The sequence below is a fragment of the Oncorhynchus keta genome, chromosome 4 (genome assembly GCF_023373465.1).
Source record: "Oncorhynchus keta strain PuntledgeMale-10-30-2019 chromosome 4, Oket_V2, whole genome shotgun sequence".
NCBI lineage: Eukaryota > Metazoa > Chordata > Actinopteri > Salmoniformes > Salmonidae > Oncorhynchus > Oncorhynchus keta.
The window spans coordinates 86,388,897-86,405,231 of NC_068424.1; the positions used below are offsets into that span (position 1 = coordinate 86,388,897).

A 16,335-nucleotide genomic window follows, 5' to 3' on the forward strand; every position below is an offset into this window, starting at 1 on the left:
GTTAGGATTAGTCAGGTCAGGAGATGCTGTTTGGGTTAGGATTAGTCAGGTCAGGAGATGCTGTTTGGGTTAGGATTAGTCAGGTCAGGAGAGATGCTGTTTGGGTTAGGATTAGTCAGGTCAGGAGAGATGCTGTTTGGGTTAGGATTAGTCAGGTCAGGAGATGCTGTGTCTGAAAGCGGTATTTTGGTCTGTTTCTACAAGGCAGACGGTTCACGCTATTGTAAACACAACTTCACATAAATGCCACTGATGTAACTAACCCCTGACCTCTACACTGTCTTCCTCAAGTATATAGAGTAGCCAGCCAGGCTATTTTTTAGCAGAAGGAGCTCTGTTGGTGTCCTCTGGTAGTTCCTAATGCCTTGGTTCCATCTGAATACACAGCGAAATGATGGAATAATCCTAGAGAGGTACCCTCCTGTAGGTTTACACCCCAACCCTGTTCCTGGAGAGAGACCCTCCTGTAGGTTTATACTCTAACCCTGACCCTCTAACCCTAACCCTCTATACCCCCCAGGGTTGTAGTATAAACCTACAGGAGGGTCTCCCTCTATCTAGGAACAGGGTTGGAGTTAAACCCTACAGGAGGGTCTCTCTCCAGGAACAGGGTTGGAGTTAAAACCTACAGGAGGGTCTCTCTCCAGGAACAGGGTTGGAGTTAAAACCTACAGGAGGGTCTCTCTCCAGGAACAGGGTTGGAGTTAAAACCTACAGGAGGGTCTCTCTCCAGGAACAGGGTTGGAGTTAAAACCTACAGGACAGTACCTCTCCAGGATAGTAACTCTCTAGAACAGGGTTGGAGTTAAAACCTACAGGACAGTACCTCTCCAGGATAGTAACTCTCTAGAACAGGGTTGGAGTTAAAACCTACAGGACAGTACCTCTCCAGGATAGTAACTCTCTAGAACAGGGTTGGAGTTAAAACCTACAGGACAGTACCTCTCCAGGATAGTAACTCTCTAGAACAGGGTTGGAGTTAAAACCTACAGGACAGTACCTCTCCAGGATAGTAACTCTCTAGAACAGGGTTGGAGTTAAAACCTACAGGACAGTACCTCTCCAGGATAGTAACTCTCTAGAACAGGGTTGGAGTTAAAACCTACAGGACAGTACCTCTCCAGGATAGTAACTCTCTAGAACAGGGTTGGAGTTTAAACCTACAGGACAGTACCTCTCCAGGACAGTAACAGGGTTTAGAAAAACAATACTTTACAATTTAAATGACTGAAAATGTCTGAATTCAGGGTATTGTTAGTTGTTTTGGATAAGGTTTTGGGACTATATGAATCAAATGTATTTATATAGCCCTTTTTACATCAGCTGATATCAAAGTGCTGTACAGAAACCCAGCCTAAAAACCCCAAACAGCAAGTAATGCAGGTGTAGAAGCAGCTGATATCTCAAAGAGACAACACTACATAAAGAGAGACAACACTACATAAAGAGAGACAACACTACATAAAGAGAGACAACACAACACTACATAAAGAGAGACAACACAACACTACATAAAGAGAGACAACACAACACTACATAAAGAGAGACACCACAACACTACATAAAGAGAGACACCACAACACTACATAAAGAGAGACACCACAACACTACATAAAGAGAGACACCACAACACTACATAAAGAGAGACAACACTACATAAAGAGAGACAACACAACACTACATAAAGAGAGACACCACAACACTACATAAAGAGAGACACCACAACACTACATAAAGAGAGACACCACAACACTACATAGAGACACCACAACACTACATCAAGAGAGACAACACAACACTACATCAAGAGAGACAACACAACACTACATAAAGAGAGACAACACAACACTACATAAAGAGAGACCTAAGGCAACACAACACTTAAGACAACACCATAACAAGGCAGCAGCACAACAGGGTACAAACATTATTGAGCACAGACAACAGCACAAAGGGTAAGAAGGTCGCAACCTTTGAGGACCTTTAACAGAATGTGACTGGCAGAACGGGTGTTGTATGTGGAGGATGAGGGCTGCAGTAGGTATCTCAGAGAGGGGGGAGTGAACAGGTGTTGTATGTGGAGGATGAGGGCTGCAGTAGATATCTCAGATAGGGGGGAGTGAACAGGTGTTGTATGTGGAGGATGAGGGCTGCAGTAGATATCTCAGATAGGGGGGGAGTGAGTCCTAAGAGGGTTTTATAAATAAGCATCAACCAGTGGGTCTTGCGACGGGTATACAGAGATGACCAGTTTACAGAGGAGTATAGAGCGCAGTGATGTGTCCTATAAGGAGCACTGGTGGCAAATCTGATGGCCGAATGGTAAAGAACATTTAGCCTCTCGACAGCACCCTGACCTGCCGATCTATAAATGACGTCTCCGTAATCTAGCATGGGTAGGATGGTCATCTGAATCAGGGTTAGTTTGGCAGCTGGGGTGAAAGAGGAGTGATTACGATAGAGAATTCTAGATTGAACTTTAGCCTGCAGCCTCTAACCCTGGTCTCTGTGGAAAACACAGCCACTAACCCTAGTCTTTGTGGAAAACACAGCCTCTAACCCTGGTCTCTGTGGAAAACACAGCCACTAACCCTGGTCTTTGTGGAAAACACAGCCTCTAACCCTGGTCTCTGTGGAAAACACAGCCACTAACCCTGGTCTTTGTGGAAAACACAGCCTCTAACCCTGGTCTCTGTGGAAAACACAGCCTCTAACCCTAGTCTTTGTGGAAAACACAGCCTCTAACCCTAGTCTTTGTGGAAAACACAGCCTCTAACCCTGGTCTTTGTGGAAAACACAGCCTCTAACCCTGGTCTCTGTGGAAAACACAGCCTCTAACCCTGGTCTCTGTGGAAAACACAGCCACTAACCCTGGTCTTTGTGGAAAACACAGCCTCTAACCCTGGTCTCTGTGGAAAACACAGCCTCTAACCCTAGTCTTTGTGGAAAACACAGCCTCTAACCCTAGTCTTTGTGGAAAACACAGCCTCTAACCCTGGTCTTTGTGGAAAACACAGCCTCTAACCCTGGTCTCTGTGGAAAACACAGCCTCTAACCCTGGTTATTCTCTGTGTCTGTAGGAGAAGAAGGTAACCATGACTCTTCTCAGATGGCGGTTGATGATGACGATGATGATCCAGAAAACAGGTCTAAAAAATATTTTTATAAACACAAAACCGCATGCTTCTCAACCAGCTGACTGTGACAGTCCTTTCCTTGTGTCCTTTCCTTGTGTCCTTTCCTTCCTCAATAGGATTGCCAAGAAGATGCTGCTGGCCCAGATCAAGGCCAACTACTCTTCAGGAGCAGAGGAGAGCTCTGACGAGGACGGAGAAGAGAACGAACAGGGGAAGGGAGGAGAGGAGGAGGAGGAGGAGGAAGAGGAGGGTGGGTTATGTTCAGGTTGTTGATACGCTAGTGATTCTGCAGTGCTTCATTCCACCACTAGTGTTTTACGTCACCAGATGTAGAAACCATAAATAACTGCTTGTGTTCCCCTAAGCAGATGATGGTGATGGTGAGGAGGAGGAGGAAGGGGACTCTGGCTCTGACATGGATGTGAAGAAGAGTGGGGGGCGTCGGCACCGGCTGCTCCGCCACAAACTGACGCTGAGCGAGGGAGAGTCAGGAGAGGAGAAAGAGAAACCAGCCAGCAAGGGGAAGAAGGAGACCAAGAGGACCAGGCGGAAAGGTATGGGGGTTGTCAGTGTGGCTGTCTGGCGCTCTGTCTGGCGCTCTGTCTGGCGCTCTGTCTGGCCGACTGTCTAAGCTTGTGTCAACACCTATGGAACAGAATGAATGTCCTACTCTGCAAACTGCTATGACTGTTTTCACTCAGCTTTACCTCCCTCCCACCCCGTCTTTCTCGCCATTTTCTCTCTTTCAATCTCCCCTCTCTCTCTCTCTCGCCCACCTCTCTCTCTGTCTCTCTCTCTCTCGCCCCCCTCTCTCTCTGTCTCTCTCTCTCTCGCCCCCTCTCTCTCTCTCTCTCTCGACCCTCTCTCTCGCCCCCCTCTCTCTCTCTCTCTCTCGACCCTCTCTCTCTCTCTCTCGACCCTCTCTCTCTCGACCCTCTCTCTCTCGACCCTCTCTCTCTCTCTCTCTCTCTCTCTCTCCCCCCTCTCTCTCGCCTCCCTCTCTCTCGCCCCTCTCCCCCAGTGGGCAGTGATGACTCAGCAGACTTAGACTCTGAGGAATCGGCTAGCAGCAGTGAGTCAGGAGTTAGTGAGGAGATCAGTGAGGAGGAGGAGGAGGAGTCAGAGGAGGAGTCAGAGGAGGGCAGCAGTCGCAGGAGGACCACGCGCTCCTCCAAGAAGAAGAAGAAGAAGAAGGAGGAGAGGAGCTACGCCCAGAAGAAGAAACGCCGTCGCATCAAGGTTCAGGACTCTTCATCTGACGAGAAGGTATGGGGGGTGGAGAAGGTATGGGGGAGGGGGAAAGGAATGGAGAAGGTATGGGGGAGGGAAAGGAAGGGAGAAGGTATGGGGGAAGGAAGGGAGAAGGTATGGGGGAGGGGGTAAGGAAGGGAGAAGGGAGAAGGTATGGGGGAAGGAAGGGAGAAGGTATGGGGGAAGGAAGGGAGAAGGTATGGGGGAGGGGGGTAAGGAAGGGAGAAGGTATGGGGGAAGGAAGGGAGAAGGTATGGGGAGGGGGTAAGGAAGGGAGAAGGGAGGGGGTAAGGAAGGGAGAAGGGAGAAGGTATGGGGGAAGGAAGGAGAAGGTATGGGGGAGGGGGTAAGGAAGGGAGAAGGGAGAAGGTATGGGGGAGGGGGTAAGGAAGGGAGAAGGTATGGGGGAAGGAAGGGAGAAGGTATGGGGGAAGGAAGGGAGAAGGTATGGGGGGAAGGAAGGGAGAAGGTATGGGGGAAGGAAGGGAGAAGGTATGGGGGAGGGGGTGAAAGGGAGAAGGTATGGGGGAGGGGGAGGAAGGGAGAAGGTATGGGGAGGGGGAAGGAAGGGAGAAGGTATGGGAGGAGGGGGAAATGAAGGAGAAGGTATGGAGGAGGGGGAAATGAAGGGAGAAGGTATGGAGGAGGGGGAAGGAAGGGAGAAGGTATGGGGGAGGGGGGAGGAAGGGAGGAGGTATGGGGGAGGGGGGAGGAAGGGAGGAGGTATGGGGAGGGGGAAAGGAAGGGAGAAGGTTATGGGGGAGGGGGGAAGGAAGGGAGAAGGTATGGGGGAGGGGGAGGAAGGGAGGAGGTATGGGGGAGGGGGGAAGGAAGGGAGGAGGTATGGGGAGGGGGAAAGGAAGGGAGAAGGTATGGGGGGAGGGGGGGAATGAAGGGAGGAGGTATGGGGGAGGGGGAAAGGAAGGGAGGAGGTATGGGGAGGGGGAAAGGAAGGGAGAAGGTATGGGGGAGGGGGGAAAGGAAGGGAGAAGGTATGGGGAGGGGGAAAGGAAGGGAGAAGGTATGGGGGAGGGGGAAGGAATGGAGAAGGTATTGGGGGAGGGGGAAGGAAGGGAGAAGGTATGGGGGAGGGGGAAGGAAGGGAGAAGGTATGGGGGAGGGGGAAGGAAGGGAGGAGGTATGGGGAGGGGGAAAGGAAGGGAGAAGGTTATGGGGGAGGGGGAAGGAAGGGAGAAGGTATGGGGGAGGGGGAAGGAAGGGAGGAGGTATGGGGGAGGGGGAAGGAAGGGAGGAGGTATGGGGAGGGGGAAAGGAAGGGAGAAGGTATGGGGGAGGGGGAAAGGAAGGGAGAAGGTATGGGGGAGGGGGAAGGAAGGGAGGAGGTATGGGGGAGGGGGAAAGGAAGGGAGGAGGTATGGGGAGGGGGGGAAGGAAGGGAGAAGGTATGGGGGAGGGGGGAAAGGAAGGGAGAAGGTATGGGGGAGGGGGAAGGAATGGAGAAGGTATTGGGGGAGGGGGAAAGGAAGGGAGAAGGTATTGGGGGAGGTGGGAAAGGAAGGTATGGGGGGGATGGGAGAATGTATTCACCTTACAAATATAGAATTTGGTCTGGAATTCAAATTGATTGGTTACCACGTTCACAATGTGTGATTGGTGAGTTGACCCCTGGGGGTTGACGTTGAAAGGTCAGAGGTTAACCCTCATTCCCTATCCTCCAGAGCGGGTCAGGAGAGGACGGCTCGGGGAAGGAGGATGGAGACACTCCTAAAGGACAGAGGAAGAAGATCAGAAAAATCCTCAAGGACGACAAGCTGAGGACGGAGACGAGGGATGCCCTGAAGGAGGAGGAGGAGAGGAGGAGACGCATCGCTGAGAGGGAGCAGCTCAGGGAGAAACTCAGAGAGGTAATAGTCAACTGTGTGTATGGACCCCAGGAAGACTAGCTGTTGTCATGGCATCTGCTAATGGGATGGAAATGAAGATCATGATTGACTGAGTCAATCAATGAGTGGACTCCAAACTGAGGAGTCAGATGGATGTATGGGCCTTTGTGGCTCAGATAAACGCATGGTACCGGCTATGATCAGTTATCACAGGGATCACAGAGTATAAATGTACTTCAAACACTTTTTCAATAGAGTAGAAGTCGCTTAGTGTGAATGTGTCTGTCTGTAAAGGTTTAAATGCTTGTATACAAGAAGATCGGCTGCCCTATACTCCTAGGAACACAACCTGTCCCAACCAGCAGAACAGTCTCTCAGCCGCCCTACACTCCTAGGAACACAACCTGTCCCAACCAGCAGAACAGTCTCCCAGCTGCCCTATACTCCTAGGAACACAACCTGTCCCAACCAGCAGAACAGTCTCTCAGCTGCCCTATACTCCTAGGAACACAACCTGTCCCAACCAGCAGAACAGTCTCCCAGCTGCCCTATACTCCTAGGAACATAACCTGTCCCAACCAGCAGAACAGTCTCCCAGCTGCCCTATACTCCTAGGAACGTAACCTGTCCCAACCAGCAGAACAGTCTCCCAGCTGCCCTATACTCCTAGGAACACAACCTGTCCCAACCAGCAGAACAGTCTCCCAGCTGCCCTATACTCCTAGGAACGTAACCTGTCCCAACCAGCAGAACAGTCTCCCAGCTGCCCTATACTCCTAGGAACACAACCTGTCCCAACCAGCAGAACAGTCTCCCAGCTGCCCTAAACTCCTAGGAACACAACCTGTCCCAACCAGCAGAATAAATGTATGTATTTGTATGTGCCGACTGTAATGCTTTTAGACTAGACTCTACATGTCCCTCCCGACCAGGTACTCGTGGTGGAGGAGGCGTCCGCCGTGGCTTGTCCAATCACAACCAAGCTGGTGCTGGATGAAGACGAGGAGACCAAGGAGCCCATGGTGCAGGTTCACCGCAATCTGGTCACGAAGCTCAAACCACACCAGGTCGACGGTGAGAGACATGTTGTTGTAGTAGAGCCCATGGTGAAGGTGGAATAGTAGTAGTAGTGGTAGTGGTGGTAGTAGTAGCAGCATAAGTAGTAGTAGTAGTAGTAGAACCAGTGGTAGTAGTAGAACCAGTGGTAGTATCGGTAGTAGTAGAACCAGTGGTAGTAGTAGAACCAGTGGTAGTATCGGTAGTTGTAGAACCGGTGGTAGTATCGGTAGTAGTAGAACCGGTGGTAGTATCGGTAGTAGTAGAACCGGTGGTAGTATCGGTAGTAGTAGAACCGGTGGTAGTATCGGTAGTAGTAGAACCGGTGGTAGTATCGGTAGTAGTAGAACCGGTGGTAGTATCGGTAGTAGTAGAACCGGTGGTAGTATCGGTAGTTGTAGAACCGGTGGTAGTATCGGTAGTTGTAGAACCGGTGGTAGTATCGGTAGTTGTAGAACCGGTGGTAGTATCGGTAGTTGTAGAACCGGTGGTAGTATCGGTAGTTGTAGAACCGGTGGTAGTATCGGTAGTTGTAGAACCGGTGGTAGTATCGGTAGTTGTAGAACCGGTGGTAGTATCGGTAGTTGTAGAACCGGTGGTAGTATCGGTAGTTGTAGAACCAGTGGTAGTAGTAGAACCAGTGGTAGTAGTAGAACCAGTGGTAGTATCGGTAGTTGTAGAACCAGTGGTAGAACCAGTGGTAGTATCGGTAGTTGTAGAACCAGTGGTAGTATCGGTAGTTGTAGAACCAGTGGTAGAACCAGTGGTAGTATCGGTAGTTGTAGAACCAGTGGTAGTATCGGTGGCAGTGGTAGAACCAGTTGTAGTAGTAGTAGAACCGGTGGTAGCGGTAGTTGTAGAACCGGCGGTAGTAGTAGAACCGGCAGTGGTAGTAGAACCGGCGGTGGTAGTAGAACCGGCGGTGCTAGTAGAACCGGCGGTTGTAGTAGTAGAACCGGCGGTGCTAGTAGAACCGGCGGTTGTAGTAGTAGAACCGGCGGTTGTAGTAGTAGAACCGGCGGTTGTAGTAGTAGAACCGGCGGTTGTAGTAGTAGAACCGGCGGTTGTAGTAGTAGAACCGGCGGTTGTAGTAGTAGAACTGGCGGTTGTAGTAGTAGAACTGGCGGTTGTAGTAGTAGAACTGGCGGTTGTAGTAGTAGAACTGGCGGTTGTAGTAGTAGAACCAGCGGTAGTAGAACCAGCGGTAGTAGAACCAGTGGTAGCAGTAATAGAACCAGTAGTAGCTGTAGTTGTAACACCCAAACCAACGGGTAGAGAACGTCTTTCATCATAATGTTGATGGTATAGTGAATGGAGCGCTGCTTTTACTTGTTTAGTCATCAAGTCATTACCTCATCAAGTCATTACCTCATCAAGTCATTACCTCATCAAGTCATTACCTCATCAAGTCATTACCTCATCAAGTCATTACCTCATCAAGTCATTACCTCAAGTCATTACCTCAAGTCATTACCTCAAGTCATTACCTCAAGTCATTACCTCAAGTCATTACCTCATCATGTCATTACCTCATCAAGTCATTACCTCATCATGTCATTACCTCATCAAGTCATTACCTCATCATGTCATTACCTCATCAAGTCATTACCTCATCATGTCATTACCTCATCAAGTCATTACCATGCTTCACAGACGTCTGCGTCAACGCCGAACAGACACGTCTTCAGAAATGCTTTGGGTGTTGAATGATGTCTCTGTCTGTCTCTCTAGGGGTCCAGTTCATGTGGGACTGCTGTTGTGAGTCGGTGAAGAAAACCAACAAGAACTCTGGTTCTGGATGTATCCTGGCTCACTGTATGGGTCTGGGAAAAACACTGCAGGTCTGTACCACCCAGCCACCTGTTGTTTCTGTTTTAGACTTTCATTTCTGTCTTCCTATAGAAAGGGGGGTGTTTCTCTAGTTGTGGGAGGAGCATAATGTCTACTTCCACCATTTATCTCATCTGACCCTGTAATTACCTGCTTTTACCACTAGGGGGTAACCCTGCACACGTTCTACTTCACCCTTTGTCTCTCTCTGTACAGTGCATTCAGAAAGTATTCAGACAACCTTGACTTTTTCCACATTTTGTTACGTTACAGCCTTATTCTAAAATGGATTAAATGGGTCCCCCCCCCCTTCATCAATCTACACACACTACCCCATAATGACATCGCACTACCCCATAATGACATCGCACTACCCCATAATGACATCGCACTACCCCATAATGACATCGCACTACCCCATAATGACATCGCACTACCCCATAATGACATCGCACTACCCCATAATGACATCGCACTACCCCATAATGACATCGCACTACCCCATAATGACATCGCACTACCCCATAATGACATCGCACTACCCCATAATGACATCGCACTACCCCATAATGACATCGCACTACCCCATAATGACATCGCACTACCCCATAATGACATCGCACTACCCCACAATGACATCGCACTACCCCACAATGACATCGCACTACCCCACAATGACATCGCACTACCCCACAATGACATCGCACTACCCCACAATGACATCGCACTACCCCACAATGACATCGCACTACCCCACAATGACATCACTACCCCACAATGACACTACCCCACAATGACATCGCACTACCCCACAATGACATCGCACTACCCCACAATGACATCGCACTACCCCACAATGACATCGCACTACCCCACAATGACATCGCACTACCCCACAATGACATCGCACTACCCCACAATGACATCGCACTACCCCACAATGACATCGCACTACCCCACAATGACATCGCACTACCCCACAATGACATCGCACTACCCCACAATGACATCGCACTACCCCACAATGACATCGCACTACCCCACAATGACATCATATCATATAACATATCATATCTCTGTATTCAGACCCTTTGCTATGAGACTTGAAATTGAGCTCAGGTGCATCCTGTTTCCATTGATCATCATTGATGTTTCTACAACTTGATTGGAGTCCAGCTGTGGTGAATTCAATTGATTAGACATGATTTGGAAACAAATACACCTGTCTGTATAAGGTCCCACAGTTGACAGTGCATGTCAGAGCAAAAACCAAGCCATGAGGTCAAATAAATTGTCCATAGAACTCCGAGACAGGATTGTGTCGAGGCACAGATCTGGGGAAGGGTACCAAAATGTTTCTGCAGCATTGAAGGTCCCCAATAACACAGTGGCCTCCATCATTCTTAAATAGAAGAAGTTTGTAACCACCAAGACTCTTCCTAGAGCTGGCCACCCGGCCAAACAGGGGAGAGGGGCCTTGGTCAGGGAGGTGACCAAGAATCCAATAGTCACTCTGACAGAGCTCCAGAGTTCCTCTTTGTAGATGGTATAAACTTCCAGAAGGACAACTATCTCTGCAGCACTCCACCAATCAGGCCTTTATGGTAGAGTGGCCAGACAGAAGGCACTCCTCAGTAAAGGCCATGACAGCCCGCTTGGAGTTTGCCAAAAGGCACCTAGAGGATTCTGACTGTGAGAAACAAGATTCTCTGGTCTGATGAAACCAAGATTGAACTCTTTGGCCTGAATGCCAAGCTTCACGTCTGGATAAAACCTGGCACCATCCCTACGGTGAAGCATGATGGTGGCACCATCCCTACGGTGAAGCATGATGGTGGCACCATCCCTACGGTGAAGCATGGTGGTGGCACCATCCCTACGGTGAAGCATGGTGGTGGCACCATCCCTACGGTGAAGCATGGTGGTGGCACCATCCCTACGGTGAAGCATGGTGGTGGCACCATCCCTACGGTGAAGCATGGTGGTGGCACCATCCCTACGGTGAAGCATGGTGGTGGCACCATCCCTACGGTGAAGCATGGTGGTGGTACCATCCCTACGGTGAAGCATGGTGGTGGCAGCATCATGCTGTGGGGATATTTTCCAGTGGCAGGGACTGGAAAACGTGTCAGAATAGATGACCGGAGCAAAGGACAGAGATCCTTGATGAAAACCTGCTCCGGAGCGCTCAGGACCTCCGACTGGGGCGAAGGTTCACCTTCCAACAGGACAACGATTGATTTGTCGTTATGGGACAGTGTGTCGCGTCGTTATGGGACAGTGTGTCGCGTCGTTATGGGACAGTGTGTCGCGTCGTTATGGGACAGTGTGTCGCGTCGTTATGGGGTATTGTCAGTAGTGTGTCGTTTATGGGGGTATTGTGTCTTGGGGTATTGTCTTTATCTGGTAGTGTGTCGTCTTGGGGTATTGAGTCATGAGGTATTGTGTCATTATGGGTTATTGTCATTATGGGGTAGTGTGTCATTTTATGGGGGTAGTGTGCCATTATTTGGGTATTGTGTGTAGATTGATGAGGGGGGGGGAAATAATTGTATCCATTTTAGAACAAGGCTGGAACACAATGTGGAAAAAGTCACGGTCTGAATACTTTCCCGATGCACTGTAAATATATACTGTATCTAACCCTGTCTATACCACTAGGTGGTAACCCTCCTCCACACACTACTACTGTGTGACAAGTTAGACTTCTGTCTATGTGTATATATCTATACTGTATCTAACCCTGTCTATATCACTAGGTGGTAACCCTCCTCCACACACTACTGCTGTGTGACAAGTTAGACTTCTCTCTATGTGTATATATCTATACTGTATCTAACCCTGTCTATATCACTAGGTGGTAACCCTCCTCCACACACTACTACTGTGTGACAAGTTAGACTTCTCTCTATGTGTATATATCTATACTGTATCTAACCCTGTCTATATCACTAGGTGGTAACCCTCCTCCACACACTACTGCTGTGTGACAAGTTAGACTTCTCTCTATGTGTATATATCTATACTGTATCTAACCCTGTCTATATCACTAGGTGGTAACCCTCCTCCACACACTACTGCTGTGTGACAAGTTAGACTTCTCTCTATGTGTATATATCTATACTGTATCTAACCCTGTCTATATCACTAGGTGGTAACCCTCCTCCACACACTACTACTGTGTGACAAGTTAGACTTCTGTCTATGTGTATATATCTATACTGTATCTAACCCTGTCTATATCACTAGGTGGTAACCCTCCTCCACACACTACTGCTGTGTGACAAGTTAGACTTCTCTCTATGTGTATATATCTATACTGTATCTAACCCTGTCTATATCACTAGGTGGTAACCCTCCTCCACACACTACTGCTGTGTGACAAGTTAGACTTCTCCACGGCTCTGATCGTCTGTCCTCTCAACACCGTTCTCAACTGGCTCAATGAGTTTGAGAAGTGGCAGTACGGCTTCAAGGACGAGGAGAGTTTAGAGGTACACACACATATATATTCACACAGTTGAAGTTTGAAGTTTACATACACTTAGGTTGGAGTCATTAAAACTTGTTTTTCAACCACTCCACAAATTTCTTGTTACCAAACTATAGTTTTGGCAAGTCGGTTAGGACATCTACTTTGTTCATGACACAAGTCATTTCACCATCAATTGTTTACAGACAGATTATTACCCTTCACTGTATCACAATTCCAGTTGTTTTCTGTAAAGAAAAGCTCTAAATGTGTTTATTTGGGAGAATTGTTGTCAGAATAAAACAAAAATGTTAATTTGACCCAAACACACAGATACAGATCATTATGCAGTGGTCTGTAGTTATTTCCAGAGCGTCGGTGTTCCCGCTCTGTCACTATGTCTGTCTGTGTGTCTTTACGCTGTCTGTGTGTCTTTACGCTGTCTGTGTGTCTTTACGCTGTCTGTGTGTCTTTACGCTGTCTGTGTTGTCTGTGTGTCTTTACTCTGTCTGTGTGTCTTTACGCTGTCTGTGTGTCTTTACGCTGTCTGTGTGTGTGTCTTTACGCTGTCTGTGTGTGTGTCTTTACGCTGTCTGTGTGTGTGTCTTTACGCTGTCTGTGTGTCTTTACGCTGTCTGTGTGTCTTTACGCTGTCTGTGTGTCTTTACGCTGTCTGTGTGTCTTTACGCTGTCTGTGTGTCTTTACGCTGTCTGTGTGTCTTTACGCTGTCTGTGTGTCTTTACGCTGTCTGTGTGTCTTTACGCTGTCTGTCACTAGGTGACGGAGCTGGCCACGGTGAAGCGTCCTCAGGAGAGAGCGTCTGCTCTGCAGCAGTGGCAGGAGGATGGAGGAATCATGATCATTGGCTATGAGATGTACCGTAACCTCACACAGGGTAGAAACATCAAGAGCAAGAAACTCAAAGAGACCTTCCAGAAGACTCTGGTTGACCCAGGTAGGTAGAGGACACACACACACACATGGTTATTTCTTGTATCCAGTTTCTTCTCAACTCTCTCTGCTCTGTGTTGTCTCCCTCCCCAGGCCCAGACTTTGTGATCTGTGATGAGGGCCACATCTTGAAGAACGAGGCGTCGGCCATCTCTAAAGCCATGAACTCCATCAAGACCCGACGGAGAGTGGTGCTCACCGGCACTCCACTGCAGAACAACCTCATAGAGTGTATGTCCGTTACGTTGTTATATACAGTTAGAATGAACCAGAACGGCCCGTAGGGCAGGAGTCCATCTCCTGTTTCTGTAGAGTGAACCAGAACGGCCCTTAGGGCAGGAGTCCATCTCCTGTTTCTGTAGAGGGAACCAGAACGGCCCGTAGGGCAGGAGTCCATCTCCTGTTTCTGTAGAGTGAACCAGAACGGCCCGTAGGGCAGGAGTCCATCTCCTGTTTCTGTAGAGTGAACCAGAACGGCCCTTAGGGCAGGAGTCCATCTCCTGTTTCTGTAGAGTGAACCAGAACGGCCCGTAGGGCAGGAGTCCATCTCCTGTTTCTGTAGAGTGAACCAGAACGGCCCGTAGGGCAGGAGTCCATCTCCTGTTTCTGTAGAGTGAACCAGAACGGCCCGTAGGGCAGGAGTCCATCTCCTGTTTCTGTAGAGTGAACCAGAACGGCCCGTAGGGCAGGAGTCCATCTCCTGTTTCTGTAGAGTGAACCAGAACGGCCCGTAGGGCAGGAGTCCATCTCCTGTTTCTGTAGAGTGAACCAGAACGGCCCTTAGGGCAGGAGTCCATCTCCTGTTTCTGTAGAGTGAACCAGAACGGCCCTTAGGGCAGGAGTCCATCTCCTGTTTCTGTAGAGTGAACCAGAACGGCCCGTAGGGCAGGAGTCCATCTCCTGTTTCTGTAGAGTGAACCAGAACGGCCCGTAGGGCAGGAGTCCATCTCCTGTTTCTGTAGAGTGAACCAGAACGGCCCTTAGGGCAGGAGTCCATCTCCTGTTTCTGTAGAATGAACCAGAACGGCCCGTAGGCCAGGAGTCCATCTCCTGTTTCTGTAGAATGAACCAGAACGGCCCGTAGGGCAGGAGTCCATCTCCTGTTTCTGTAGAGTGAACCAGAACGGCCCGTAGGGCAGGAGTCCATCTCCTGTTTCTGTAGAATGAACCAGAACGGCCCGTAGGGCAGGAGTCCATCTCCTGTTTCTGTAGAGTGAACCAGAACGGCCCGTAGGGCAGGAGTCCATCTCCTGTTTCTGTAGAGTGAACCAGAACGGCCCGTAGGGCAGGAGTCCATCTCCTGTTTCTGTAGAGTGAACCAGAACGGCCCGTAGGGCAGGAGTCCATCTCCTGTTTCTGTAGAGTGAACCAGAACGGCCCGTAGGGCAGGAGTCCATCTCCTGTTTCTGTAGAGTGAACCAGAACGGCCCTTAGGGCAGGAGTCCATCTCCTGTTTCTGTAGAGGGAACCAGAACGGCCCGTAGGGCAGGAGTCCATCTCCTGTTTCTGTAGAGGGAACCAGAACGGCCCGTAGGGCAGGAGTCCATCTCCTGTTTCTGTAGAGGGAACCAGAACGGCCCGTATGGCAGGAGTCCATCTCCTGTTTCTGTAGAGGGAACCAGAACGGCCCGTAGGGCAGGAGTCCATCTCCTGTTTCTGTAGAGGGAACCAGAACGGCCCGTAGGGCAGGAGTCCATCTCCTGTTTCTGTAGAATGAACCAGAACGGCCCGTAGGGCAGGAGTCCATCTCCTGTTTCTGTAGAGTGAACCAGAACGGCCCGTAGGGCAGGAGTCCATCTCCTGTTTCTGTAGAATGAACCAGAACGGCCCGTAGGGCAGGAGTCCATCTCCTGTTTCTGTAGAGGGAACCAGAACGGCCCGTAGGGCAGGAGTCCATCTCCTGTTTCTGTAGAGTGAACCAGAACGGCCCGTAGGGCAGGAGTCCATCTCCTGTTTCTGTAGAGGGAACCAGAACGGCCCGTAGGGCAGGAGTCCATCTCCTGTTTCTGTAGAGGGAACCAGAACGGCCCGTAGGGCAGGAGTCCATCTCCTGTTTCTGTAGAGTGAACCAGAACGGCCCGTAGGGCAGGAGTCCGTCTCCTGTTTCTGTAGAGTGAACCAGAACGGCCCGTAGGGCAGGAGTCCATCTCCTGTTTCTGTAGAGTGAACCAGAACGGCCCGTAGGGCAGGAGTCCGTCTCCTGTTTCTGTAGAGTGAACCAGAACGGCCCGTAGGCCAGGAGTCCATCTCCTGTTTCTGTAGAGTGAGCCAGAACGGCCCGTAGGGCAGGAGTCCATCTCCTGTTTCTGTAGAGTGAACCAGAACGGCCCGTAGGGCAGGAGTCCGTCTCCTGTTTCTGTAGAGTGAACCAGAACGGCCCGTAGGGCAGGAGTCCGTCTCCTGTTTCTGTAGAGTGAACCAGAACGGCCCGTAGGGCAGGAGTCCATCTCCTGTTTCTGTAGAGTGAACCAGAACGGCCCGTAGGGCAGGAGTCCATCTCCTGTTTCTGTAGAGTGAACCAGAACGGCCCGTAGGGCAGGAGTCCGTCTCCTGTTTCTGTAGAGTGAACCAGAACGGCCCGTAGGGCAGGAGTCCATCTCCTGTTTCTGTAGAGTGAACCAGAACGGCCCGTAGGGCAGGAGTCCGTCTCCTGTTTCTGTAGAGGGAACCAGAACGGCCCGTAGGCCAGGAGTCCATCTCCTGTTTCTGTAGAATGAGCCAGAACGGCCCGTAGGGCAGGAGTCCATCTCCTGTTTCTGTAGAGGGAACCAGAACGGCCCGTATGGCAGGAGT

The 16,335-nt window shown here is 49.9% G+C and overlaps 1 protein-coding gene across 11 annotated transcripts in view; it reads left to right on the plus strand.

Annotated features, from left to right (window-relative positions):
• The window catches only part of LOC118382455 (transcriptional regulator ATRX-like), a 105,887-nt gene that overhangs the window by 34,315 nt on the left and 55,237 nt on the right, over positions 1-16,335 (plus strand). For 10 of the 11 annotated variants that reach the window (XM_052518061.1, XM_052518064.1, XM_052518065.1 and 7 more), the window contains 10 exons: positions 3,081-3,147; positions 3,254-3,387; positions 3,506-3,691; positions 4,159-4,403; positions 6,068-6,253; positions 7,141-7,306; positions 9,020-9,129; positions 12,466-12,612; positions 13,369-13,546; positions 13,636-13,773. In XM_052518061.1, coding sequence (XP_052374021.1) covers positions 3,081-3,147; positions 3,254-3,387; positions 3,506-3,691; positions 4,159-4,403; positions 6,068-6,253; positions 7,141-7,306; positions 9,020-9,129; positions 12,466-12,612; positions 13,369-13,546; positions 13,636-13,773 — 1,557 coding nt within the window. The remainder of the gene's footprint in view (positions 1-3,080; positions 3,148-3,253; positions 3,388-3,505; positions 3,692-4,158; positions 4,404-6,067; positions 6,254-7,140; positions 7,307-9,019; positions 9,130-12,465; positions 12,613-13,368; positions 13,547-13,635; positions 13,774-16,335) is intronic. The other variant, XM_052518063.1, reaches the window with a different exon arrangement.